The sequence below is a fragment of the Balaenoptera physalus genome (assembly GCF_965194825.1).
Source record: "Balaenoptera physalus genome assembly, chromosome: 7".
NCBI lineage: Eukaryota > Metazoa > Chordata > Mammalia > Artiodactyla > Balaenopteridae > Balaenoptera > Balaenoptera physalus.
The window spans coordinates 1,390,520-1,417,935 of NC_138886.1; the positions used below are offsets into that span (position 1 = coordinate 1,390,520).

General features: G+C 66.6%; 1 protein-coding gene across 3 annotated transcripts in view; it reads right to left on the minus strand.

The window, feature by feature from the left end:
- GPSM1 (G protein signaling modulator 1) overlaps positions 1–21,324 on the minus strand; it is a 30,724-nt gene extending 9,400 nt beyond the window's left edge. The window contains exons 1-12 of one of the 3 annotated variants that reach the window (XM_082469354.1): positions 21,133–21,303; positions 19,010–19,229; positions 12,533–12,754; positions 11,723–11,858; positions 10,887–11,029; positions 10,470–10,593; positions 10,117–10,232; positions 9,609–9,764; positions 8,573–8,681; positions 7,308–7,431; positions 1,077–1,147; positions 49–228 (exon numbers count right to left, since the gene is read on the minus strand). In XM_082469354.1, the coding sequence (XP_082325480.1) occupies positions 49–228; positions 1,077–1,147; positions 7,308–7,431; positions 8,573–8,681; positions 9,609–9,764; positions 10,117–10,232; positions 10,470–10,593; positions 10,887–11,029; positions 11,723–11,858; positions 12,533–12,754; positions 19,010–19,161 (1,533 nt within the window). In that variant the 5' untranslated portion in view covers positions 19,162–19,229; positions 21,133–21,303. Of the gene's footprint in view, positions 1–48; positions 229–1,076; positions 1,148–7,307; positions 7,432–8,572; positions 8,682–9,608; positions 9,765–10,116; positions 10,233–10,469; positions 10,594–10,886; positions 11,030–11,722; positions 11,859–12,532; positions 12,755–15,027; positions 15,207–19,009; positions 19,230–21,132 lie in introns of those variants that run through there. The other 2 variants (XM_082469353.1, XM_082469355.1) reach the window with 2 other exon arrangements.
- Positions 21,325–27,416: the final 6,092 nt, after the last annotated feature.

The window sequence follows — 27,416 nt, forward strand, 5'->3', positions numbered from 1 at the left end:
TGGAGCCCCTCGCGGCTCCCCGTGGGCCCCCGGGGAGAAGTCACCTACCGTACGAGGCACCTGCACCCGGACGTCCGCGCTGTCCAGTGGGGAGTGGCCACCCTCCCGGGGCCTCCTCTCAGCAGCGTCCGGCCCTTCCTGGTACTTCCTGCTCCTCACGGGGAGGGGGAGCAGGTCCCTGCCCGGCCCCCGCCAGTCCCCCGCGGGGTGGCTGTCTCCATTCTGCTCCTGGGGAGGGGGAGGAAGGCCGGGCGTGGGAGGGGGCCGGGCCGCCAACGCTCCCCATCCCAGGACCCCAAGAGGGGCTGAGCAGATGCAGTCAGCCCCGTTTCACTGGCCCACACGGAGGTGCTCAGGGGCCCGAGGAAGACAGGGAGCTGCCGGCAGCCCGGGGGCAGGGGGAGGCGGGGCGGGGCCTGGAGGGGCTCTGACCACCCCACGCATCCACCTGCCCACAATAAGCGATGGGTGACCGTGGGCGGCCCTGAGCCTTGTCCCCCCAGTGGGTCCCCGTGGCTGTCCACAACTGAACCCAGTGTACACTGGAGGGGCTGGAGGCTCCGAGAGGTCAGGCCACTGCTCCTGGGCCACACAGCACCCACCCTGGCAGGTACAGAGCGGCCCCGGGGCCCCCAAATCTGTCTGGGGTTTGTCAGGCCCCCGCTGCTCCACCCACAACAGCTCTGCTTCCCCTGGAGCAGAGTCCGAGTGAGTAGGGAGCAGACAGGAATGGGGACCGGCCAGGACACTGGGGGTCTGCAACACGTAAGGACCCGGGGGCCCGGGTGGCGGGACCATGGTGAGCGGGAAGGGAGCAGCCGCCGGTGCTGCGGGGTCTCCTGGGGCCCTCTCTGGGCAGGTGGCCCGTCCAGGGTCCTGGGCCGCACGGGGCACATCTGTCGCCCCTGGCAGGGACGTGACGCAGACGGGAACCCCGGCGGGTGCTGGCAGCTCAGCAAACACCGCGCCAGCCTCATTATCCCGCTGCCCACGCTCTGCTTCTAATTGTAGGCGGCTGTCGTTGGCCGCCACCTGCCCCCACGTGCCCCCGGCCGCCCGCCCCGAGCCCCACTCACCCGCTCCAGGGGGAGCCGCAGCAGGTCCCAGGTTTCCGCGCTCAGCCTCTGTGTCCTCTTGGGCCTGGCCCCTGCAAGGCAGCAGGCCCAGTCAGCCGGCGCCGACCCCGGGCCTCGAGGATCACGAGCTTCCCACCTCCCGGCCCACGTGGGGGCCAACGCGGCGACTGCACGACCGCCGCACCCCCGACTGGACAAGCACGCAGGCGGCCAGGTGGGGCTGGCCGCACAGGGGCCAGGTGGGGTCTGGCTTCCGTGCCCTGCCCCCGTTAGCTCCAGTTCCCGAGTCCTGGGCCCGGCTCTTCCCCGCTCGCCTTTGCTTCCACTGTTCCCTCTCCTTGGATACTCCTCCTGCGTCTACACAGCCACGGGCCTCAGCCTTGGCTCAGCTGCTCCCCACACCCTGTGCCCGCACCGGGGCAGCCCAGGTCCTCCGGGGGGGCGGGCTGAGTGAGCTCTCCTCTGAGGGCTGGGCCTGGCAAAGCCAGGAAGCGCAGTGGGCAAAGTGACCGAGGCCTCCGGCGCCAGTGGACACCCTGGGGGTCGCGTCTCGGCACCACTGGCCTTGGACCGGTCACCCACCCTGCGGAGCTCAGCCCCCTCCACGCCCCCCCCGCCCCCGACACACTGCCCGCAGCGCAGGGGGGCTGGAAAGCATCTCACGGCCCCTGGCGCGTCTCGGGCGCCCAGCGAGCGGCAGCCCTGGATGCAAAGGTTCGCTCTCCGTCTCCACCGCCAGCGCCCGCCGCCCACGGCTCCGCCCGTGAAGCTAAGCTGCTCTGTGGACGCCCGCGGTGCGGCATGGGGAGCTGGACCCAGATCCCGCCCTGTCCAGCCCCGCGCTGCGGTCAGGTGCACACGCCACAGCGAGCGGCCTCGAGGGGTGGGCGGGGAGCCCTCCACCCGGCCCCCGACCCCAAGCCTGGCCTGGGTTCTGGGCCCACACCCACTGTCTGGGACACGGTCCCCAGAAGGGAGCCGGCTCTGGCGGTCAGGCGTTCAGACCGGCCCAAACCAAACATCCAGAGCTTCACAAAAACTAACTGGGCAGGTGGCCTGGAGCGGCTGGCGTGGGCAGCCGTGCCCTTCTCCCTGTCCTGGCCTCCAGGCCCTGAGGAAGCCACACCCCGTCCCCCTGCCCTCCTAAGGCCGAGAAACGTGCCAGCCCGAGGTGGGGACGCAGTGATCCTCGGAGGGGCGTCGGCGGTCGCTGTCCCGGGAGCTGGGGAAGGAGTGGCCACAGCGGCCCGACCAGGTGGCAGCCGGGCAGCTCCTGGAAGCGTTCCCCCAGGACTAGGCCAGCTGACGGCCCCCTGTCCCACCGTTTGGCTGTGGTGGTCGCGCGGGCCTGCCGTTGCCCCGCCCCCCAAGAAAACAGCCCCTGGCTGGCAGGCTTCTGCCAGGCCCCAAGCCAGAGGGGCGCAGCCTCGGGGCACACAGCCCACCCACGGGTGAAGCAGAGGAGCAGAGGGGGTGGGGTCCCCCCGCCCACCCCCAGCGGCACGAGGAAGGCAGCTCTGAGGAGGAAACGAAGGAACTGGCCCCGAACCAAAGGACTGGGGACCCCTCGCCTGGCGGCCCTTACCCCACCCCGCCCCCGGCCTGCAACAGCCCTGCTCCGGCTCCTGCCGCCCCAGCGGGGGGCCCCACTCGCTGCCCGACCCTGTCCGCTGGGCCCCGGCCCCGCACAGCTCCTCCTGCCCCTCCACCATGAAAGGTCCCTCTGAGATGCAGCCCGCGCCCGGCTCCAGGGCGGGTCCCTCACGGCCCATGTGGACAGCGGGTGGAAGGCCCTCCGGGCCTGGCTAAATGCGTCCTCTGTCTGGAGAGCGCGAGCGCATTCCGAACCCAGCGCTTCCAACGGCCCCTGGGCTGAGCCCGCCCTGACTGGGGGCATTCAGGCACCACTGGCTTCCTGCCCCGCCCACCCGAGAGTCAGGCCTGGAAACTTCCCGAGGACGGCGCACCACGCCTGGCCTGTGTGGCACCCTCGTCATCCTCTGTCCCCACCAGGCGTCTCGACACACTCTGTCCCAACCCACTGGTTTCCAGCTGCCCGGCCTGGTGCCCCCGACTCCCTCCTCACGTCCACTCCCTACTCCTGGCGGCTCCACCTTCAGAGCCGACCCAGAATCCGAGCCCCCGAGCCCCGCTGCCTCCCTGCCCAGCCTTGCCCTGTGGTCCCTTCTCCATGCAGGGGCCAGAGAGATGCACCAAGGATCTGGGTTAGATCTTCCTCTGATGCTGGACCTGCAAAGGCCCCACTGCTGTGAGGGTGGGGCTTACACAAGGGCCCACAGCTCCTCCCTGGCGGGATCCCTCCTGCCTCAGGGCCCTTGCACGGCTGTTCCCTCCACCAGGACTGCGGTTCCTTCTCAGGCTCAGGGCTCTCTCCCTCCACTCCTTCAAGTCTTCACTCAAATGTCGCTTATAGATTGAATATTCTGCATCCTCCCAGATTTCATATGTCCAAGTCCCAAACTCCAATGTGATGGCACAGCAGGTGGGGCCTGGGGATATGATTAGGGTTGGCTGAGGTCGTGAGGATGGGGCCCTCACAATGGGACCAGTACCCACATGAGGAGACCAGAGAGCTCCTTTGCTCTCTTCCCCCCACACCCCACCCACCCCATCTGTAAACCAAGAGGCCCTCACAGAACCCCGCCACGCTGGCACCCCGCTCTTGAACATCCAGCCCCCAGAACTGTGAGAAACAAATGTCCATGGTTCAAGCCGCCCAGTCTGTGGGGTTTCGTTACGGGGCTCGAGCTGCCACCCGCTGCCGTATTTATGGCTACACCCTGCCCCACCCAACTTTCCTAACCAGCCCCCAAAGCACCTGTAACATGTGATTCTCTTTCCGCGCATTTATCATTTATCACTGCTGTGGCCCTAGAGCTTGGACAGGGCTTAGTATACAGTAGGTGCTTTAAGGATGGTGGAATGAGTAGCTAGTGTTTACTGAGTGCCTACCGTGTAAGGCCCCATGGGCAGTTTCATGCACTGTCCCTTCCGGGCCGTCGCCAGCGTAAGAGGTCCTGGCCACCCTCCCAGGACTTTGGACACAGGGGCTCAAGAGAGGGTGACCACCTGGCCAAGGCCACAGAGCCCAGAGGGGTAGAGCCAGGGTCAGGACAGGGGGAGTCGGGGCCGTAGGCATGCCTGCACGGGGCAGGCGTTACAGCAAGTCAGGCTCACCTGGAGAGCCCAAGAGGGTCCAGCTGAGAGTGGCTGGAGAAGAGTCAGATCTAAGGACAGATGAGGGCCCCTGTGGCCCCACAGCCTTGATCTGTCCATCACAGGTGCCTGGCACATGGGTGGGCTGCAGGCCACTTGCTGAATGCACAGATGGCCAATGATGTGTCTGCATCTTTAGCCCTCCTGGGGACATGAGCTGTGCCCCTGTCCCTGCCAGGTGCTCTTCCCAGGATGACCAGTGGGCCTGCTTCCCAGATGGGGACACTGAGGCACAGCTAGGTCGCCACTTGGTCTGCCAACCAGGACATGCGGAGCCAGGGCCAGAGCCCGCAGCCTAAGCAGCCGCTCAGACATCACTCCACGAACATCCCAACCTCCCAAGGTGGCTGGACGTGGTGTCCAGGGACTCCTGCTGCTCTGGGCCCAGGACGCCCTGAGCAGGGCACAGAGGGGGAAGGGACTGAGGAGCAGCACAGGTGGGGGGGGCAGGGCAGCCCACACCCTGTAGGCAGGCAGGGGGACGTCCACCAGAGGGGACAAGCAGGCAGCCCCGTGGGGCTCAGCGCCGACTCCCCCATCTTATGCGCTGACCGTGCTCGTGCTGCCATGTCAAGGGGGTGCAGCGGGACCTCCATCCAGCATGAGCCCCCGCCCGGTGCCCTCCTGGGGTGGGCAGGGTGGGCACAGCAGGTACCCTGGGAGGACTGACCCTGACCCAGGCAGCAGTGTCAGGGAGGTGCCCCGCCCACCCAGACTCACTCTGGGACCCCTTAGCTGGGGTGGGGGCAGCGAGGGCCGTGAGGGTAACACGTGGACTGAACCCAGCCAGGCTCTGGGTCCTCCAGCTGCATGAAGTGCCAGCCACCCCCAGGCCCACGGCCCACCACAGGCCACACCTGTGCTGCAAGGCCACGCCCACAACGGCCACACCCACCGGCTCCCTCCTGCCTCCCTGACCCAGCCCAGGGCCTCCCTCCTCCCCTGGAGATGCTCCTCCACCAGGGCTGGTTAAGGGCCCTCTGGGGGCTCACCTGGCCCCCTTCGCCCCCCCCCCCCGCCCACTGCCAGGCTCTGGATATGCAACTCCCCCGCCCCCGCCCCCCAGGGACAGTTTCCAGGAGACAGGCACCCGGCTTTCTGGAAACCGGGCCGGCCCACCACCCGCGCTCACCACGCCCCTGAAAGAACGAGTGAACGGACGGATGAAGGAATGATGCCGCCCCTGCAGAAAGCCCTGCCGTGGCCCGCTCCACAGGCCCTGCCCGTCCGGGCTCACCCGACCGGGGGTCTCCTCCGAGCAGGGCTCTTCTCCAGGGCCGCCTAGACTCAGGGCGCTGGCCCACCTCCAACAGCTGCATCCCAGGGCCGGGGCCCCCAGACCTGCCTCCACGGGCCTCGGGAGGCCGTCCCGGCCACCGTCCTCCCAGGAGGATGGCCTCTTCCCAGCGTCTGCTGGCGGCCCGGCGCCGGCAGCCTGGTGGGAGGAGGCTTCCTGGGGCCCCAGCTGGGAAGGGTCTGGGCCCAGGGCAGAGCAGAAGAGCCGGCGTGGGGAGGACAGACGCTGCCTTGTTCCCACACCCACCCTGCGCCCCCCTTTCCTCAGCTCAAAGAAGGAGGAAAACACCAGGAGAACCCGGGGCTGGGCTGCGCCTCCGCGGGAGCCTTTCCAGACGTCGGGCTCAGCCCTGCCCCCACCTGCCGCTGGGGTTCCCAGAGGGCGGCCTCGCAGGGCCAGGCGTGCCAGGGGCTCTGGGCGGAGCTGCCCACCCTCAGAAAACCCGGCCGGAAGGGCAGACACTGGCCTGCACGTGCCGGGGCGGGGTGGGGAGCGAAGGGGGCCACACTCCATCCCATCCCCACCGGCTACAGCACCCCCAAAACAAGGGTGGCTGAGGGTCCCGGCAGCCCATTTCCTCCCTTCCGTCTCAGCCTCTGAGCGAGGGTGACGGGTGCCCCCATCTTCCAGGACAGGCCATTGTCACAAATCCACGAGCATTACAGCACAGAACCCCGGAGACCTGACACACAGTCGGATGGCTTCCCAGCCTCGTCCTGGGCGGGCCTGGGGGCTTTGGAGGCTGGGGAAGGTGGGCGACCCGGGAACACAGCCATGAGGGGCCTGGGGCTGGACTCTCCGAGGACTCGAGAACCACGGGTTGGGGACGGTGTGGGCTGGGAGGGAGGGGCAGCTAACGCCCTGCCCAGAGCCTGCCCCGTACCCACCGGCAGCGCGGGAGGCCAGCTCAGGGCGGCCCCCTGCCCCAGCGCCCGTATTTACTGATCTATTTGCTTGGCGGCGAACGTTCTGTTCTTGTGTGGGTAGCGTCACTGACCTGTACAGGGCGACCAGCAGCCCGTGAATGAGGTCATTACAGCAGCCGTGGCTGATCCGCGGGCCTCGGCTGATTAGTTCCGGCTCACGGCTCCCTCGGCCTCTGGCTGATTTGGCCTCTCTCTCCTGCCAGCAGCCCCCTCCCACTCCATCCCTACAAGAAGCCCTCCCCCAGGCCCAGCCCCCAGCCTGGAGGGGGGTCGTCAGCCCCAGAGGAGTGGGGTGGCTAGGGAGGAGCAGGGAGGGACGCCCTCCTCCTCGTGCCTGCCCTGGTGATAAACCTGGGGGGTTCAGGGCGACCCCAGGGCCTCACTGGCCCAGAGCCACGAAGGACCGGCCTGAAAGCCCCTCTGCCCGCGCTGTCCCCCACCTTCCAATCTCAGGATCCCCACTTGCCCCCAGCACCCTGTCCTTGCCCACCCCACTGTGAGCTCTGGAGTGAGCTGGTGATGGGGCTCAGATGCGGACACCCCCCAGGGACAGGGGCTCAACACCTTATGCGGGACCCCTTCCCTTAGCTGGCAGCTCTGTTAAATAGTCTCCTGTTTGAGGGCGGAGCCCATTGGGCCCCAGCATGAGCCAGTACCCCCTCTACCCCGGCAGCCCTCCTGCCAGCCCCCTGCCCTCTCAGGCCCCTGCCTCTCAGGCTGAGGTCTGAGCCCGCGGGAGAGCGGGACCCCACGCCCAGCCCAGGAGCTCACCTTGGGCCTCGTAGCCGGCCAGGTCTGGCTTCTCCGCGGCTGCCGGGCTGGACAGCCGGCCCAGCGCCAGCTGCAGCTGCGCCACGTTCATGCGGGCCGTGAGCTCCCCACTGCGGTCCCCGATCTGCAGCCGGGCAGGGCCAGGTCAGTGGGCTGCGAGGCCCCCTGTGGACTCCCACGGGGCAGTCACGGCCCCGGGTCTCCAAGGGCACTAGGCCCACTGCGCCCCAGAAGTGAAGTCTGGCAGGGGTCCTGGGGGGGGTAGCCTCACGTGCCCCTGAGCCCCGCTCACACCCCAGCCCAGCCGTGCCACGTGGGGCCCTCCCGCGGGCAGTCAGCCTGCACCTTTCTCAGCCCCGTGCCCGCCAGCCTCCCGGCGAGGACCCTCGCTGCAGGGAGGCCACGTGCCTACCCAGGAGCAAAGCCACGGGAAAGGCGGGTGGGGGGACCACCACGTGGAGTTCCAGGGCCCCTGCCTGTGCTCAGAGGGACGCAGGGGCCGGTCCCGCTGGGGGCCCTGGTGGAGGGGCTTTCCAAGCCAGGACCTCCCCTGACCCGAGCTCTCCTCCCCACCTCCACCGGGACACCGAAGGGCCTTGCCCGCCTGTGGACTTGGGGCTGTCTGTGGCGGGTCTGGGGAGCGCTGGGGAGGGAGGTGACCTGGCTCTGCCGCTGGGGCTGCTTCCCAGAGGTGGGTGGGGGCTGAGGAGGGGACCGGCCAGGAGCCGGGGAGCCGGGGCTCACCCGCGCCGACCCTGTAGTGCCCAGCCGTGGGCTGCCCTGACCCCAGCAGGAGGGTCCTGGGTGGACAGGCCCACTTCCCCAGGAAGGTGTCTGGTTGAGGGGTCCCAGGGGAAGATCCCCCAGGGGCGGCCGTGCCTTTGTGCCCCTGAGCTGCCCCTGGCAGGTATTTCCACCCTGGGTGTTGGGCAGAGGCATCCCATGGCCCAGCCTGGCACACTTCCGTCGGGGACAGAAGCAGCCGGTGGTGGCTGCCGAGAGGTGACACTGACCCTCTACGGGCGGAAAACAGGCCCCACGCCTCCCTCCCGACCCCTTGGCTACAGCAGACAAGCAGGCATCAGGTCTCAGAAGTCAAGGGATGGCTGGGCCCCTTCGCAGCAGGTGCGGACAGCCAGGAAAGAGCCTAGAGCACACAGAGGCACCAGCCCATCTGGAGGGGGCTGGGCAGCACCGGGGATGGGGGGCTCCAACGCTGGCGAAGGCCAGGGTTGGGGGCTGAGGGGAGTGCAGGCCCGGCTCACCTCCTGGGAGATCTCCAGGTGCTTCTTGGCGAAGGTCAGGGCCTGTGCTGGGCTCCCCATGGACACGTAGGCGTTCCCCAGGCTCCAACACGCCCGGCCCTCACCCACTCTGCCAGGGAGGGAAACTGAGTCCACGTCTGCACCCCAGGCCTGCCAGCCTGCCCACCAGTCCGGCCGTCCCAAGCCCCCAGCCTCCGGGTGGTCAGGCCCATCACGAACTGGGGATGGGGGGCGGGGTGCTCCGTGGGTGGTCCAGGGTCCCTGGCGTGGCCTTGATTGCCCCCTAGTGGCCGGTGAGGCTCTCACCCCTGTGGCTCCCTGAGCAGCAGTGACCTCATTCCTTTGATCATAAATTTTTAAATGGAGGTATAAATAACGTAACATAAAGTTAACCACTGTGAAGCGCACGATTCAGCGGCCCTGTGTACGTTTACCGTCTACGACCATCGCCTCTATCTCACTCCAAAGCATCATCACCCAAAACAAAAACCGCAGGCCACTTTAAACCTCCCGGCAGAGCAGCTTTCTAGAAGACCCCTCCTCTCCACCACCCACGAGGGGCCCTGGCCTGTGGCTCTGAACCCTCTTGCTGCCACTGCCGCCCGCAGACCTGCGTGCATGGCTGTGTGTTTAGGGGTCTTCGGTCAGCCAGTCTGTCTCTCTGTAGAGACTGACGTTTACACAGATGTGGAGAGAGGGGGGCACGAGGGCGTTCAAGGGGGCAATGGGCCGGGCACTGGGGCACAGCCCCCCCCAACCAGCTTGCGCCAAGGGTCACTGCGAGCAGCTGGCCCAGCGTCCACTGGTCTCAGCCAGTCCCACCCAGTGGGCGGCATGGCCAACTGCTGGAGGAGGCTGAGCCCAGGCGGGGCCGCCTCGCGCAGGGTCCCTTGGTGGTCGGCGGCAGAGCAGGGCCTCAGACCCAGGCCAGCGAGCCTAGGCCACTGTAATCAGCTTGCTGTTCAGCCCGGGGGCCTGAGGGGCGATCGGGGCCCCCCGGTGTGGGCGGGGCGGCGCGCATCCCCGCCGCACGCACCTGTCGGCCAGCTCCTGGGCGATGAGCAGGTGCCGCAGGTGGTACTCGGCGGCGCGCTCGTAGTCTTGCAGCAGCGTGTACGTGTTGCCCAGGCTGTAGCAGGCCTGCGCCTCCACCGCCTGGTCCTTGAGCTGCCGGGACAGCTGCAGAGTCTTCCTGGGGGGGCGGGGGTCACCCCAGAAAGGAAGGTTCCAGGATCCCCCTCCACAGGGGCCAGGGCACTGCTCACGCTCCCCCAGCGCCCCTTCCCAAGGGCTATGTGGGGGGCGGTGGGGAAGCAGCCCTTTGGCCCCGAGGCCTCCAGCCCCAGGACCCCACTGGGGGTCTCTCTGGGCTCCATCGGTTGCCCTTGCGGGGTGGCACAGAGCCCCCCGCATGGCCCCTGGGGAGGCTGGGAGGGCAGAGCTTGGGGTGGGCGCCTCCTTGGCCCGGGGTCCAGGCTCCCTCACCCGCCTAGGGCCCACCCGCTCCCTGGCTGGGCGGTGGGGGTGGGAGGGGTGCCGCCTACTTGTAGTACTCGGCGGCCACGTCGAAGCGCCCCAGGAAGATGTGGGCGTTCCCCAGGTTGCTGTAGGCCCTCCTCTCTGCCGCCTTGTCTCCAAATTCCTTGGCAATGGCCAGGCGCTGAGGACACGGACACGAGGCCCAGGTGGTCACGGAGCAGCCCGGGACCTGATGCAGATGGCAGGTGCTGCCCCCGCCCCACTGCCCAGCACGGCCAGCCTGATGTCCGTGTGCCCAGAGGGGCAGCCCCGGGAGCCCTGGCACCAAGCCCAGACGAAGCGAGGGGGCTGGTGGGGTGTCCCGGCCGTCTCGCTCCGACCCTATGTCGGGGCCACCCCGTCGCTGCCACCCGCTCACCTCCTTGTGGAAGGTCGTGGCCTCCGTGAAGCTCCCCAGCAGGTAGTGGGTGTTGCCCAGGTTGCCATAGGCCCTGCCCTGGGCTGCCCGGTCGCCCAGCTCCTTCACCAGGGACAGGTTCCTCCTGGGGGCCGAGTCTGTCTGAGCTGTGTCCCTCCCAGCGACCCACCCGCCCAGGCTAGAAGACGCTGAGCGGGAGGCCTGCACACAGCCCCTCCCCGGGTCGTGCCCCCAGATGAGGGCGGCTCTGCACGGTCTGAGCTCCAAGGCTCGGGTCAGCCTCCCCCCCGCCCCCGACTCTGGTTTTCAGGTGCAGCCTGTGCCGGCCAGGCCGAGGACAGGGGCGGGTGGGGGTGAGGAGGAAGCCCACCCAGGTCCCTGCGTGTGTGGAGCGCGGGGACAATCCCGCCTGCTCACTCGTAGAACTCGGAGGCCCGGCGCAGCGTCTCGCGGACGGCAGGGGGCAGGTGCCCAGGGTCCTGTGCTGCGTTCCAGGACAGCTGCTTGCCCTTGGCGTGGTACACGTTGCCAATGTTGTAAAGTGCCCTCGCCTCCCCGACCTGTGGGTGACACTGAGGTTGGTGGTGGTGGGGGGGCGTCTCCAAAGCCACAGCCCCGAGGAGCCGGCCGCTCAGGCCCTGTGCGCACAGAGCTGGTGTTCCCATCGCCTGGTCCGCGGTCCCCGCTGTTCCTTGGGCCCTGAAGGCAAGGGCCTGGGGCGTGGCAGCACCAAGTCTAGACACTGAGGTAGGGATCACGGGGAGGGAGGGACCTGTCCCCCCCCTCCTGGTCACCCAAGGGTCAGGGCTCTGGCTCTGCTCAACCACCTCCGAAGGTGGCCTGGGGCGAGTCAGTCGCCTCTCCGCCGCAGTTTCCTGGTCCACACAGGCGCAGGGATGCTTATCCCACAGGGCCACGGCAGGAGGACACAGAGCAGGGCTGTCACCGCTGCTCGAACGGTGCTGCCTCTCCAGCCAGGTTCCTTCCAGAGCCGGCCCCCACCCCCATCTCCCTCTGGCCCCAGGAGTGACTGGGGGTGTTGGTGGCTTCAGAGGGGAGGGCGGGGAGAGGGGAGCTGACATGGAAGATGGGAGCCCGGGCCTCAGCCCCACAGCGTCGGTGTGAGCCAGAGTGCCCTCATTTCTGAAGGGGACCGTCGTCCCACTGGAGGAGCACATGGGGCTGTGAGTGGTGTCACCTGCGGCCCCGATCCCAGACCCAGACGGGGCCACAGGTCGGGGGCCGCCACCCACCTTGTCCCCCTGCTCCTGGGCGATGTCCAGGTGCCGCTGGCAGCAGACAATGGCCTCGTCAAAGCGGCCCAGCACCTTGAGTGTGTTGCCCAGGTTCCCACTGGCCTTGGCCTCCCCCATGCGGTCACCGATGGTCCTGGAGGGCAGGAAAGAGGGAGGGGCTGGACCAAGGACTGGCGGGACCCTGAACCCAGCAGGGAGCCCTGGTGACGGCGGCAAGGGCCTGGGAGGACCGGGAGCCCACGGACACTGGGATGATGCTGGGCAGGGGTCCCGCGGCGGGTGGGCCCAGCTCAGGACCACTTCTCTGCTAGGCCAGTCTGGGGGAAGGGCTTGCGAAGACCGGCTTGGAGGCAGGAGAGTTGGGGGCCTGGCAGAGGGAATTAACCATGCAGTGTGTACTTGCTGCGTGTCTGCCGGCACCACACACTGGCTGGACGCTGAAACCAGCGCTCACCAGCTGGAGGGGAAGGGCCTGAGGGCAGGGTGGTCGGAAGCTCCGCCCCCACCAGGAGATCTGGGGGCTGATGGGGTGGGGGGGGCTCCTGCAGGCCTGAAGGAGCAAGAGGGGGCAGGGAACACGCAAGGGGAGGGTGTTCCGGGGAGGGACAGCAGCGGGGAAGTTCTGGAGGCCCGAGGAGAACGGAGACACTGGGAAATGGGGGGGGGGGGCGGGGAGTGGGTCAGGTGGGGCTGAGTGGGTGGGGCCAGCAGGAGGAGGTTGGTCGGGTTCGTGATGAGAGCAGGGCTGGGGGGGGCCCCCAGGGGCAGGACGACTCTGCACTGGGCAGCTGGGGCAGCCGAGCTCACCGAGCCAGCAACAGGTCATGCTTGTGGTACTCCAGCGCCCGGGCGTACTCCTTCAGGTAGAAGTAGGCGTTGCCCAGCTGGCTGTAGATGGCACTCAGCGTCTTCAGGTCCTCGGTGCCCACCTGCACAGCGGCCTCAAAGAAGGCCACGCCCGCCTTGAAGTCGCCAGCCTTGCACAGCCGCTCACCCTCCAGGGCCAGCTCCAGGCACGAAGCTTCCATCCTGGGCGGAGAGGAGGGGTCAGGGGTCTCAGCCTGCCCCTCACGCTCCTCCACGTCACTACTCGGACCGCGGGGCCAGTGCGGTGCCCGGGGGCGTGGGCGTCAACCTCTCTTTGGATGAATGCCCAGGTTGGCACATGGTGCAGCTCACCTGTGCCACAGCCTCACGGCTCCCCTTCCCCACCCCCATGGCACCCGGCATGAATCTGCAACTGCGGCCAGACCCTCGCCCAGAGGCGGCCTGCAAACACTACCTCCCTCCCCCAGTCCCAGCCGCTGGGGCGAGGGGCCGCCCCTGGGCCAGGCGCTACCTGCCACCCTCCAGAGTGGCTCCGGCGGCCTGGGGCAGGCCCTGATCCCCGCTGAGGATGACGGAGGCGCACAGGGTCAGCCAGATGGTCAGGGCCACACAGGCAGGATCCGATCCCAGCCCCTCCCGGGTCCTGCATCCCGGAGCAGGGCCCCCACCCTCCAAGCTCTGAGTGGCGGGGGGATGCTGGGGACTCGGCCGTCACCTGTCCTCACCTCCCATTTTCTGGTGGGGCGTGGCTGCATCTGAGTCGACGTCCTGCGCTGGGGCCCGAGGGGGGCTGGGGGCGCAGGTGCAGAAAAAGCCAGGGAGAGGGCCCCCATCGAGGCAAGTGGCCCCTGCCACCCCGCACCCCACTGAGACCACAGGGCAAGAGCAGAGCAGCTCCTGGAAAGGCGGGGGCCGCCACAGGCTGCCCCCATTATCCTTCCCTTACTCCCACTGCTTTCGGATGTCAGCAGAGTTCGTGGAAAACCTAGAGAGTAATTTATGATAAAACGTGCGCACCAGACAGCCAGCTGCACCCCAACGCGCTGGCCCTGCTTCGTTGTTAGAATCGTGCAGCGATCAGGAGTTACTGGAGGGGGGGAACCAACGCATTCCCTTAAAAAATAAAGTTGTTTAGGGTAGTATTTCTCAACCGTTTCTTTTCTTTTTTAAAAAATAAATTTATGTATTTATTTATTTTTGGCTGCATTGGGTCTTCGTTGCTGCGTGCGGGCTTTCTCAAGTTGAGGCACACAGGCTTCTCGTTGCGGTGGCTTCTCTTGCTGCAGAGCACGGGCTCTAGGCGTGCGGGCTTCAGTAGTTATGACACGTGGGCTTCAGTAGTTGTGGCTCGCGGGCTCTAGAGCGCAGGATCAGTAGTTGTGGTGCACGGGCTTAGTTGCTCCGCGGTATGTGGGATCTTCCCGGACCAGGGCTCGAACCTGTGTCCCCTGCATCGGCAGGCGGATTCCTAACCACTGCGCCACCAGGGAAGTCCCTCAACCGTTTTATCCAAACGCCCCTTTGATAGAAACCACAACGCCCCATTCACTCTGCTCCTGCGTTACCAAGACAACAGGGTACTTGTATTTACAACGATAGCTACACCTCAAGAACAGGCTGGGGTGAGGCTGGTTGAGCCCGGTTGAGCCCCTGGAGAAGCTGAGCCCAGCGCCCCGCGCCCCACAGGCTCTGTGCCTTCTGTCGGCACCTTCACCACGCCCCTTGTCCAGTCACGACTCCCCAGCGTCGGGGCCACTCCTCCTGGGGAAGTGGGCTCCTCCCCACCTGGAGGATGCAGGGCCCGCGCCAGAGGACCCCGCCATCTCCCCCACCCCCAGATTCAAGCAGAGCCCCGTGGCCTCTCAGAGAGCCAGGGTCAGGGACGTGGCCTCGAGACCAGGATGCCAGACCCTTTCGCCTCCCGCCCACGCCATGCCCAGTCCTCAGCAGCCCCCTCGCCAGGAGCGCTGGGAAGGGCCCTCCGGATGCCACGTCGCAGGAGCCCACGGGCAGCCCCGCTCCACCAGGGCCACGCACGGGGTTCCTTAATTAAGGCCTGCGTGTCCCTGCCCAGCTGCTCCCTACACGGCTAGCTGCCCTCTCCCGGGGACTCGGTCTGACACGCAGGTGTTTTCGGAGCCCCGCTGGCTCTGGCAGATCTGATCACAGGCGTGGCCTCCCCCCGCCCACCTCCCTGCCCAGACATGTGGCATCAGTGGCTCAGAGCAGAGGAGGTTTCTGGCTCGGGAAGGGTCCGGGGCCTAGAAGTCAAGGGGGCAGGGGCGCAATGTTGGGGTGTCTGAAGCAGTCTCCTGGAACTGCAGACTGGGAAAGCTAACCAGGCCTGCACGTGGGGAGGCCACCTGGGGAGGCACCAGGCCGGGCGTCCCAGGTCAGAAGCCCCACCCCCTTCCTTGTCCCAAGAACCTGCAACTGCATGGTGACCTCCAGCTCGGACCCATCCCCCGCCGCACCTCTTCCTCTGCAGGTTGCGCATCTTCTGCACATACAGCCACAGCTCCAGGCCCACGGGCAGCAGCAGCGGGCGGGGGCGGGGGGCGCCGTACACCACTTTGCACACGGCCTTCTCAGCCAAGCTCAGGGCCACAGGCGGGCCTTCCGTGGCGGCAGCCGGCATGGCGGGGCTCCGGGCCTCTCTCCTGGCCAGCCAGCCCTCGCCCCACCTCGGCGGCTGGTCCTGGGGGTGCGCCGGCCTCAGGGCCCCCTGCATCCCCCACCCCAGAGCGGTGGGCTGAGGCTCTGGCAGGTGGCCCGGGGCCTCCCAGGGCCTGCGGTGGATCTCAGGGGATCAAGGGCGGCTCAGAGCCAGGGATCAGCACCGTCAGCGGGGCGGGCCGGCGGGCGCCCAGAGGGAACCTGTCCACGCGCCCCCCTCGGGGGCAGGCGCACGGCAGGGGAGCAGCGGATGTGCCCCCGTCCCGCTCACCCGAACTCTCACCCTACTCTGGCCCTGTGGCTGGCTCGGGGCCAGAACCCCGTCACGCAGCGCCAAGGGGCACCAGGCACCTAGCTGGCCCCGGGTCAACGTCTGTGAGCGAAGGAGAGGAGGAGGGACACGGCGAGTGCGGCCCCCACTGGAGAGCTGGGATTCAGCAGGGTCTGCGCTTGGCTCCGCCCCGTCCTCCTGGAGGCCTGTCCCCCAACACCCAGCCTGGCTCAGAGCAGCACATGGTGCCCAGCGCCCGGCATGCAGCAGGGTCAACAGGTGGGTACAGAGTCCAGTCACCCTGTTAGTCCCCCGACCCTCTGGGGCACTGCTGGGGTTACCAGCACCTGACCATCGAGGAGCTCCAGGCCCCAGGTCTAACCCGGGTGTGGGGCTAGAGGGGCCTGGGGCCAGCCGTCTTGGGAGGAACAGACACCCCCCCCAGTTCCCTTCCTGAAACCACCAGCCCCCTGGCCACCTTCTCAGCCCGGATCCCAGCTCCTCCAGCCACCATGGTTGATGAGGCGGGAGTGACCATCTCTGGGCAAAGGGAGAAGCCTCTGGAGTAGGGGGGGGTCGGTGCCAACGTCCAGCTAGGGAGAGGGGGCCACGGAGCTCGGTCAGGGCAGAGCAGTGGTGAGAAGCCCAGGCCCCTCCGCCCCCCAGCAGCCCACCCCAAGGTGCTGCTGCATCCCAGGAGCCCCTAGGTTCCCACGGGGCTCACAGAGGCTCTCTCTGCCCCACTCGTAGGTGGCCCCTCCTGCCAGGCCACTTGCCCGTCTCAGCAATGGGCTTTGGGTGGGAGGGGGCTCAGCTAGGCTGAGCAGCTGGGAACCCTGGGACAGGAAGGGAGGTGCAGCTCTGGGGCAGAGGGGACTACAGACCCAGGGTGGGCCCAGCTCCCCAAGACCATCCTGGGGTCTGAGCAGAGGTGGGAACCCGAGGATGAGTAGGAGGGTGTGGAGGTCCAGGGCAAAGGCCGCCCAGGATACAGGACCCGGGGGTCAGCATCAGCCCAGGAGGCCCAGCAGGTGCTGCCACTCTGCGGGGTCTGGGAGGGCCGAGACCTGGAAGGGGCTGGATGGGTGGATGTAGAGGTGGGAGAATGAGGTCCCAGGCTGCCCACCCACCCACACCCACCAGGCCCTGGTCCCCAGGGTGTCCAGGCCAGGGCGTTCTCCTCCCTGCCCGGAGGCCTCTGTCCACCCTCCGGGGAAGCTCAGCTGAGCGGGGCAGGGCAGGGCCTGGACCATCTCCTCCTTGCGCAGCTCCTGTCAACAAGCTGAACCCTCAAACTCTGCACTGTCTCATCAACCCCATGCCCCTCCTCCACCCCCCGGGGCGGACCCCCAACACCTGCACTGCAGGCCATCCTCTCCTCTCCTCCGTGAGACCTGCCTCCGCTGGCCAGGCTCACTTCCTTGTTCAGTGAAGAAGATTCTGGAGCCTGTCTCTCCACACTGCCTCTGCAGGCCTGTGGGTATCTGTGGGTGCTCGTGCCCGCTGGGGAGGCACTGGGGCTGCAGCAACCCTAGGTCACCCGCTTCAGTATCGGTCTGCCGAGCTGGCCTTCCTGCCCACTGCCCACGCCCCCATGCTGCAGGACTGCAGGGGCCTCCAACAGGCCTGTCCACCCAAGGGCCTGACAAGAGCCCTATTGTCAGGGCACGAGATGGGGCTCCCTGGGGCTCTGGGCCGGACTGGCCAGGGCTCTCAGGGCCCAGGGGCTGTGGTCTTAGCTCCCCTTCACCAGCCTCACCATTCAAACTCTGGGAGAGGGGGCAGCCTTCCACCTGGGATTTGCCACCTGGGCTAAATAAATGCTTAAATTTTTTTTTTTAATTTAATTAATTTATATTTTTTGGCTGCGTTTGGTCTTCGTTGCTGCACATGGGCTTTCTCTAGTTGCGGCGAGCGGGGGCTATTCTTCGTTGTGGTGAGCGTGCTTCTCATTGCGGTGGCTTCTCTTGTTGCAGAGCATGGGCTCTAGGCGCGCGGGCTTCAGTAGTTGTGGCACGCAGGCTTCAGTAGTTGTGGCTCACGGGCTCGAGAGCGCAGGCTCAGTAGTTGTGGTGCACGGGCTTAGTTGCTCCGCGGCACGTGGGATCTTCCTGGACCAGAGCTCGAACCCGTGTCTCCTGCGTTGGCAGGCGGATTCTCAACCACTGCGCCACCAGGGAAGTCCGATGCTTAATTGTTAATCTACAGTCCTTCACCTCCTGGGGAGAGACCCGGCCCACCGCCTCAGGGGCCTCAGGGGTCAGCCTGCCCGCCCCAGCCAGGCCCCGTCCACCTGTGAGATCTGCTATCCAACACCATGACGGCCCAGCACATCTCTCCTTGAAAGTGGCTGACCAGGGTCAGCCTTCCCAGCAGCCAGACCGCAGTGGCCAGGAGACAGGGTAGTGTCTGCCAAGCTCCCGCCACCTGCCCACTGGCTTACCAGTTAATGAAGTGATTATTGACCGCCCAGTGGCCGGCCTTACTGCTCTGGTCACCACACCAGCCCCACACCCCTCCCACCTGTCTGCGGCACCTGAGACAGCACCCCGGGAGTAGCCATCAGCCCGGCCCCGCCTGGCCCCTACTGCCCTGCTCCCTGCCCCCACGGGCTGTCCATCAGCACTCCTGCCCCACCTGCCTGTCTCCCCAGATGGCACGCCGTCCTCTGGTGCCCACCAGACCGCCGAGGCTGGTCTCCAAGCCTGGCCCCCGGCGCCCACCACCGAGGCTCACCGGCCAGGGGCTGCGCCCCCATCGGCCCCTCTCTCTGCTAAATGCCAGCGTCCCTGTCCAGGGCTGTCACCCACACTGGGCCTCTGGGCGGACGCTCCAGGGCCCCTGCTCACCCCCTGTCCTGCCGGCCCCAGTGAAGCCACGCCGGCTCCCCTTCAGTCTGGGCGGGGGATCTAGGAGCATCGTGGGACAGGCAGCCTGGGAGAGGCAGGAATCACTGGAGGGGAGGGGCACGACCATCGCCCAGCTCTAGAAAGCGCCGAGGGGCACGCTTCTAGGGAGCCGCGGGGTAGGGCCGACCGCCATGGCCACGTGGCGTGGCATCCCCGTCCGGGCGCCTGCTGACGGGGCGCCTCTCAGGAGCACCTCACGGCGGGGTGCTTGCGGCCCCAGCTCTGCCCTCCCAGCCCCCAGCAGGAGCACTCAGCCGCTGGCCGGAAGGGAGCCAGGGGGCCGGGAGAGGACGGCCTGTGGCTTCCCCACTTTCGGGGGCTTCTCGGCCACCTGCCCATCCCCCCCGGGCCCCTCGGCACCCCCTCCCAAACCCCTGCTCTGGGGAAGCAGGCGCAGGCGCAGCGGACCGGGGCTCTGAGTGTTAACCGTCCCCCACCCCACGAGACCCCGCCCGCTCCTGCCTCCCTGACCCGGTGGCCTCCCCAGGGCCGCATCTGGGGACACGGTGGGCTCATGAGCACACTCACGCTCAGGCCCTTCTCCGTGTGCGTTCTAAGCCCAGTTCCGCCCAGAACCCGCTTTGTAAGAACTGAACTCACCTCGCCAGGCAGCGGTGTGGGTGTGCGGAAGGGGAGTCACCAGGCGGGGCCACGGCAGAGGGGACCTGGCCTGGCCCCCCACACAACAGGGGTTCTCGCAGAACAGCCACCCCTGGGGTGCTCAGACCGAGGGGATCCTGTCTGCGGGGCATCCACGTGCCGGGCTGCCTGCACCCCTCCGCTCCCACGCCACAGGTGGTCTTCCCCGGACACACAGGCTCTGAGGGGACAGATGACCTTTTGAGGGCGTCTCGGCAGCCTCTGAAAGCCAGCTCCGACCAGGACCGGGCCTGCGCACACCCAGCCGCGGCTACACGCTCGGCTCCAAACCCTCAGGGGCCTCTTCACGGCCCTGAAGGCAGGCTTGTGGCCGCGCCCCCCAAATCTCTGCCGGGCTTGCCCCTTCGAGCTCCACTCAGGGCTCAGCTTGCAAGGAATCCAGGCCAGGCTCAGGGCCCCTCCCAGCGTTCGCTCTGAGCTCTGCCCCTGCCCAGGGACGGCTCCCCCAGGCCAGGGTCCTGTCTGGTGTGTCCCCGCCGGGCCCTGGTGCCAGCCCACACCCCCGGCTGCCAGGTCAAGCCTGTGGGGAGACTAGCACGATGTGGACCCCAGGCTTGGCTGTGCAGGGTCTCCCAGGGCTACAGCGCCCCTGGACCTCCTCCGCCATAGCTCCCCTACACACACACACACACACACACACACACACACACACACACACACACACAGCCGGTGGCTGCCAGATCAACACGTGTCATTCTTCCAAAATACCCCCTCTCCATCGGAGAAACGACCCTGGGGCAAATGCAGCCCCGCACAGCTCTCCATTCCCAAGGCGGGGCCATGGAGAGGGTCCTCTAGGACAGGCCTCCAGCGTCAGCTGCCAACAAACCCACTCACACGCCCCTCCCCCTGCGTGGGGCCCAGGAGCCAGGCCGGGGGCTCAGCGCTCCATCCCGAGACCACACAATGGGGGCTGTGTCTCTGGCCAGCAGCACAGACCAGACCAAGGTGGGAGGGGCCCCAGAGCCTCATTCTGCACATCGGGGGAGGGGGGGCACCCAGCAGACGTTTGCGGCTGCTGGGCTGCTGGGCTGCTGGCCGGGCTGGAGAATCCTCGCAGGCCAGGCTAGGCCTCTTGAAGGCTCAGCAGCCCCCAGGTCTTAAGGATGCCTGGGGGGAGCCAGGATGATGTCCCCCCAAGTCGGTGGCCTGTCCCCACCGTGGGGAGCCGGCCCGCCTCCAGGAGCTGCAGTCAGTCAGCGTTCCCGGCCCAGCACTCATGCCTGCGCCGCTCTGCCGGACACCTGCACACCAGTGCCCGTGCCCGCCTGGGCCAGGCCCAGGGCATCACCTTGTGGCACACCCTCGACAAGCCTGGAGTCACCAACCAGGCACGCGGCCCTGGCCAGGGCCACCCTGTCATCCGTGATGCGCGTGGGGCGCAGAGCTCAGACCGCTGGCATCACCCATGAACCCGCCCGAGCCAGGAGCCTCTTCAGGCAGGCGCCCACCCACCCACCTAGCTGGCTGGCTCTGCAGCCCCACGCCAGCCACAATCTGCTGGACCACAGGCACCTGGTGGGCTGGTGGGCTGGTGGGGGCAGGGCCCCACGTGTGACACATCCTGGTCTCTTCAGCCATACCATGTGCCCCTGCCCACGCAGTACTCGGGCCATGGCAGTGGGGAGGTGGTGCCAGGCTTGGGAGGGAAGCTCCTGGAGCTCCCACCACACGCCTGCTGTGCCACAGGGCCCAGCTGCCAGGAGAGCAGGGCTGTAGAAGCTGCCAGTCTCCCAAACCCTGGACACCGTTTGCGAGGGGGCGATCCGGGAGGCGGCAGCCCATCCCAGCGGCCCACGCTGCCCACCCGCTAGTGCCCTGGTTCTCGAGGGCGTGGGCCGTGGGAGGCCCAGCGCCCACAGCCTCCGACCCCCTCCCCCGGCACCCTCCTCCCCACCCCGAGCCCCCAACCGCCGCCGGCCCCGCTGGGAGGGGCGTCCCCGCCACGTTGCGCGCTCGCCGCCGCCTTTGTTCCAGGCCGGCCAATCCCGCCTCCAGCGGCCCCAGCTGCCCGGTCCCCGCGCGGCCCCGCGCGGTCCCACCGCCTGCCCTGCCCTGCCCACCTGGAGTAGAGGCGCCGGGCAGGGCCGAGCAGCTCGTCAGCGGCGGGCGGGGCCGGACCCGCCATGGGGCCGGGGGCGCCGAGGGCCGGGGGCCGCGCACCCCACGCTTGCGCCGCCCCGCGCCGGTCCGCGGGCCGCTCTCCGCCGTCCACCGCCCGCCACTCGTCCGTCAGTCCGCGCGGGCGGGAGGCGCCGAGGAAGTGATGTGCGCGGCGCCGCCCCTCCCGCCGTGGCCGTGATGTCACCGCCGCCGAGGGGGAGGGGGCGCGGGCCGAGCCGCCGGTCCCTCCCCCCGTCCGCGCGGTGGGGGGAGGGGAGAAAGCCGGGGTCGGGGGAGCGGCCCGCGGCGGGGAAGGGGCGGAGCCTTTGAGCGTTCGGCTGGCGAAGGGCTCAGGAGGGTGCGCCCCTAGCCTCCCAGGGTGAGTGCAGGGGCGGGGCCTGGCGCGGCCTCGCTTCTGGGGGCTTCTGGGGCTTGCGAGGCCGTTTGCGTGGCGGTGCAGCCCTACTGGCCTCGCCGCCCCCGTTTCTTCCCCCCGTTGGAGGCCTGGCCTCCCGCCTTTGTTTGGCAAGTGACCTCTCCCCCCCTTGGTGGTCCTCTGCCTCTCCTGCAGTCCGGCCCCAGCGTGCCTCAGCCCCTCTCCAAACTGGCAGTGGGGTGCAGGCCCCGGGGATGCCCCTCTAGCTGCTTTAGCGAGTCTGTCCCCCGTGTGAATTCGCCCGTGTGGGAGGATGGAGAAACATTTACCTAGGCGTGTGTGTGGCCTGGCCCCAGAAGCCACGATCCTGAGAGCACGCCCCCCTCCCCCTCCCCGTTTCTCACTTCTGAGACCCTGGGTTGCAGGGTCCCGCCTACCAACCTTGGCCTTCTCAGCTGTCTGTGAAATGGGGATGGCTGAAAACTTGGAAGGATGCAGGTAGAGCAGCGGGGCCGTGCCCACCCACCCGAGTTGAGTATCCCAATGCCAGGCCACCTCCTCCCCTGCGAATTCCCGGGAGCCCTGGTGGCCCTGACCGGTGACGTGGCCTCATCTCCACCCCCTCGGCTCTGACTGCCCTAGGGTCTCACTGGTTCCGTCCTGCTGCCCTTCTCAACCTCAACCCCCTCCCCCCTGACCATGCAGCCAGAAGACTCCAAATCCTGGAAAAGTTGCTGTGACCGAATGGGACAGGGACAAGTCTGGGGGTAGGAGATGGGCTACTTTCCCCAGGAGCACCCTGGCGCCTATCTGGAGAGCTGCCCTAAGGTCAGGAAAATGCCATGGCCACCCCAGCCAGACCCTCGGCAGAGCGCAGCCCCCAGGACGCTGGCTTCAGGCAGAGGCAAAGGCCGTGAAAATAAACACGAGGTAAAAAAGGACTGTTGGTCCCGAGCTGGTTTGTTTTTCCGGCGGAAGAGGCAGCGGGGATGGGACCATCTGTGCTCAGAGCGCGGCGGCGGCGGCTTGGCCAGGTCACCCTCCCCCGATGACCACAGGAGCTGGGCAAGGCCTTGCTCTCGGCCTTGGCCGCGGCCGCCGTCTGGCCCCTGCAGGGTGGGTGGTGCAGCGGGTAGGGGCACCACCCTCGTTTACGGCAGCCCCAGGCCTGCGTCCTTGGGGAACCCCTGAGCTGGCCTCAGTGTCAGGGCAGGGGCTGCTGTGGGCCCTGCCCGTTCCAGGCCTAAGCTCAGTGTCCCCAGGAGGCCGCTGCTGTGAGCCCCCTGCGGGTCCTCTGGGTCTGCGGCCGGGTGCCTCATACCAGGAAGGCCACCCTCATAGTGATGTGACGTGAACGGTGGAGTGAGGGAGCGATTCCTGGCCCCAGAGTGGTCCTGCAGGGAAGGCATCTTCTTTCTTCCTTCCTGCGAGCGGAGATACTGGGGAGCTCAGGTCCCTGGGCTGGAAGGGTCTCAACTTTCTATCAGAGCTTCCCGGGGGAGCTAGAACCCTGTTGGGGGTGCTGGGCAGTGAGCTGGCCAAGGGCTCCGGCTCTGAGTTAGGCCATCCCCACCCCCACCCCGCTGTGTGCCTGGTACAAGTTGCTCTCCCTGTCTGAGCCTCGGTTCTGCCACCTGTAAATAGGGTTCAGCAGCCCCATCCTGCCGGGGTTGGGAAGGATCGTGGAGTCTGGACCGTGATGGTCACTGTGCCTGGCACACAGTGAGAGCTCAGGGAATGCCAGCTGCCCGTGCCAGGGCTCCTGGCCCCACTGGACCCCTGCAGGCGGTCCTCGCCACACGGCACAGAGGTGTGTCTTCTCCCATCCAGAGACCCGATTGTCTGCCATCGAGAGGACCCGCAAAGGAGGGTGGAATGTGGGCAGGCACCAGGCCCAACATGCATTGCCCACGTGGCCACCCAGTTTTGAGACCAGGTGTGGCTCGGCTCCACGGAGAGCAGGGGGCTGCCAGGTGACAGGTCTTGGGGAGCAGGAGCTCCTGGGGGCACCAACCCTCCATCACCACCTGCCCCTGCTGGCGCTGGACCCGTCTCGCCCCGCCATTCACTCGGCTGCTCACCCCTCCCCGCAGCCTGCCAGGTGCAGAGACCTGCTGCCCGCACACACCTGGGCTCCGTGCGTTCTGTCGTGTAAACTCCCCCGTGACGCTCGCTGCACCAGCCCAGGCGGAGCGTTTCCTCAGGAGGCTGTGAACACAGCCTAACCGTCCTCATCGCCAAAGGAGCACCGGAGGGGAGAACAGCAGTTTTCCACCTGGATCCTCCTTCTAGCCCCGGTCAACAGGGAGCAGGGAGGGGCTGCGATGGGCGGGTGCGGGCGGTGATGCCGGACCTGGTCCCAAGAGGCACCATCTCTCGTGAGCCAGCCCACCGCACTCAGAGTGCCGAGGGTTTAGTGTCAGCACACCCAGGGCCCTGCTCCTGGCGGCCATCAACAGTGCCGCCTCCACCTGGGGGCACCTGCCGCGTGCCTGCCCGCCATCACTCACCCTCCCTGGCATCCTGCCTCATCAGCACACCCTTCCCGTTGACGAACAGCCAGGGCCGTGATGGCCCCGGTGGCCGGGCTGGGCCTCGGGGGAGCTGAGGTCAAGCCCTGATTTCCTAACTGGCCCCTTCCTGCTTCTGTCCCCTGGAGAGGCCGGTGAGAGATGACAGTGGACCGTTGCAGGGTTGTGGCTGAGCCCTTGGGAGTGGAGAGGCCTGGGCCCCTGCAGAGAGGTGGTCACTCAAGGCTGACACGGACCCCGGATGAGGACCAGGCTGGGGGAAGGTGAGCGGGCTACCCGGAGCCATCCCGGGGACTAAGAACCAGCACCCGGGCTTCGACAGGACATTCTACCTCTGAGACCCACCCAGGCATCTGCCAGGGCCGGGGGAAGATGGGGATGTCCCGGTGGCCGTGACAGCTCCCAGACAACGGCCTCCCAGACCCCGCCTCCTCCTACCCACACCTCCCGGGGCCCCCTCCCCACACAAGGCTGCTCCTGCAGGGCCCAGTGGGGCTGGGATCACCACCAGGTGCCACTGGCCGAGGTGCCTGACCTGGACCTGAGGAAAGAGGTGGACGGAGAGAGGAGAGACCCAAACACACAGGTGCATGCACACACACACACACATACGTGCTTAAGTAAAAAGAGCGCTCATTTTTACCACCGTTTCTAAAAATCTCGTTACCCAGAGAAAGAGCTCATTCTTCTGCACAGTTTTAGGGTATGTGCCCCCCATTGCCCCAAGGCCCCTAAGACATCACCCACAGCCCCTTGGGGCCTCAAAGTCCCTGGAGAGTGGGGGCTGCAGGGTGGACAGCAGGTGTTGCAGGAAGCCCGGAAGGAAACGGTCTGTCCACCCACGGGGTCCGGAGCACCTCGCTGGGAGACGACACACATCCAGGAAATGGCTAGAGGTGTGCGTGAGGCTGTACACCGCCACCGTGTCTTCAAATGACACCTGGCCATGCGGCATTCCTGGGGCTCTGGCTGGCAGCTGTTAGCTTTATCACCCAGTTTATGCCCCCAGGGCCTGTGGGGAGGAAGCAGGTGCTCATGAAGCAGACACGCGCTCACTTCTCCATGGAGGGGCTCGTCCTTGGCCTGTATGATGGAAACCCCTGCCCCTGCCCGTCTGTGCCCCCAGGCCTGTGAGTGCTGGAGAGAGGGAGAGAGACAGAGACAGAGAGAGGGAGAGACAGACAGAGACAGAGAAGGAGAGAGACAAAGGAGAGTGTATTTGGGCTCCAGGTTCCTGGGATGGCTCCAAGCCCCCCAGGCCTTGGGTGTGGGGTGGGAGAGGGAACCTTTTAACAACAGCCTAAACCAATTAGGAAGGCGAACCTGCTGATCCAAATAAATGCTAGGAAGCCCCCCAGGCGAACAGAAAATGCAGTGGGTTTCTCCCTTTTGGGGGTTCTCTGCCCACTGGCAGCTGCCCATTCCAGGAGTGTGATGGTGGGTCGTGGACCCAGACCCCCTGGGGAGAGAAGCCAGGCCATGCTGTGGTGAAGAGCCAGATGCCTGGGCTCACATTTCAACCCAGGCAAGTTCTGTCTCTCTGATACTTACCTCCCAGGCTCGCTGGGAGGCTGGACCCATTGGAACTGTGACAGAAGGCACAGTCAGTGCTGGTTAAATGCTGCCTGATGGGGCGCGGGCCTCCGTATTAGTCTCCTAAGGCTGCTGTAACAAATGACCACAACTGGGTGGCTTAAAATGACAGAAATTCGTTCTCTCTCAGCTCCGGAAGCCAGAAGAATCTAGGTGCTGGTGGGGTCCCGCTCTGTCTGGAGGGTCCAGCAGGAGTCCTTCCTGCCTCTTCCAACTTCTGGGGCTCCAGGTGTCCCGTGGCTTGTGGCCAAATCACTCCAATCTCTGCCTCTATCTTCATGAGGTCTCCCCTCTTGTCCCTGTGTCTCTCCTCTCGGTCTATGTTTTCTCTCCTCCTGAAAGGACTTGCCTTGTATTTAGGACCCACCCTAACTGGGGATGACCTCATCTCAAGAGCCTTAATTTAATTTCGTTTGCAATCACCCTTTTTTCCCAAATGAGGTCACATTTACCATTGTAGGTGGATGTCTCTTTTGGGACCGCCATTCACCGCACTACACCCAGTTCTCAGTATGCACTGACAAGGTTGCTACGTAACTTGGATCATGTAGCGCAGGTAGTTTTGTAGTCTTCTGCTCCCAATGAACATTAAAAAAAATTTTTTTTGGGCGCAGCTGCACAGCATGCAGGATCTTAGTTCCCCTGACCGGGGATCAAAGCCGTGCCGCCCCGCAGTGGAAGCACAGAGTCTTGACCACTGGACCACTAGACAAGTCCCTCCCCATTAACATTATACTTTGAGCATTACCTGGACATCACAGACATAACTGGGGGCGGAGGCTGTGTGACATTCACCTTATAGACGTGTCACTGCTACGTACCAGGTCCTTACTGGTGGGCAGAAGGCTGGGCAGAGCACCTGTGTGCTGCAGGTGGGCAAGGACCAGCTGGGATCGCGGAAGCTCCTGGCATGGGGCTGACGCACAGATGCTCACTGACTGATGACAAATCCTCTCTGCATTTAGACCGCCCCCCCCCCCCAGCTCATCTAGAGTGTAGGGCAAGTGTGGGGCTTGGGACACAGCAGGGCTACTCACAAACTGGGGCCCCAGCCCTTCTCTGCGCCTCTCTGTTCTCTCTCAAATGGGAGCCCGGTGAATGAGGTGTTGCCTGCGAAGCCCTTGGCGTGGCCCTGGAGCACAGCAGACATGAGACTCGTGTGTGGGACCGATGGGCCGGGAGTTTGCCTGCCCCTCTGGGACAGGTGCTCCATTTGACAGCAAGGCCAGAGGGAGCCCAGGTGCCTCTGGGGCCACCAGGCTGGGGGACAGGAGCAGGCCTGCTGGCTGGGAACCTGGAAGAACAGCTGGAACTTGAGGAAGGTCCCTGAGCCCTGGGCCCTGCAGCACCCCTCCCCTCGCTCGCCTTGCCCTTGGCCTTGGCCCCTGAGCGCTGGATGCTCATCTCCTGTGTGCCACCTGCCACACCGGGGGTGTGGCCACAGAGCCTGGAGCACACCTGGTCCCCGGGACACCCACTCGCCCCTGCGGGAGCCCCCCACACCTGCCTGAACACCCTGTCCCCCGCCAGGTGTGGAGGAGACGAGGCCCCAGCCCCCAACCCTCCCCTGCCCTCAGACACCATCACCCCCCGGCAGGCCTGGAGGGGGGACGGGCCGCCCCCAAGTCAGGCTGGAGCTGCAGGAGTGCAGAGTCGTGTCGAGGGAGGACGGAGGGCACTCAGGGGACGTGCGGCCACTTCCCGGGGAGGAGGGGAGGGCAGGGAAGGCAGAAGGCAGGGTGCC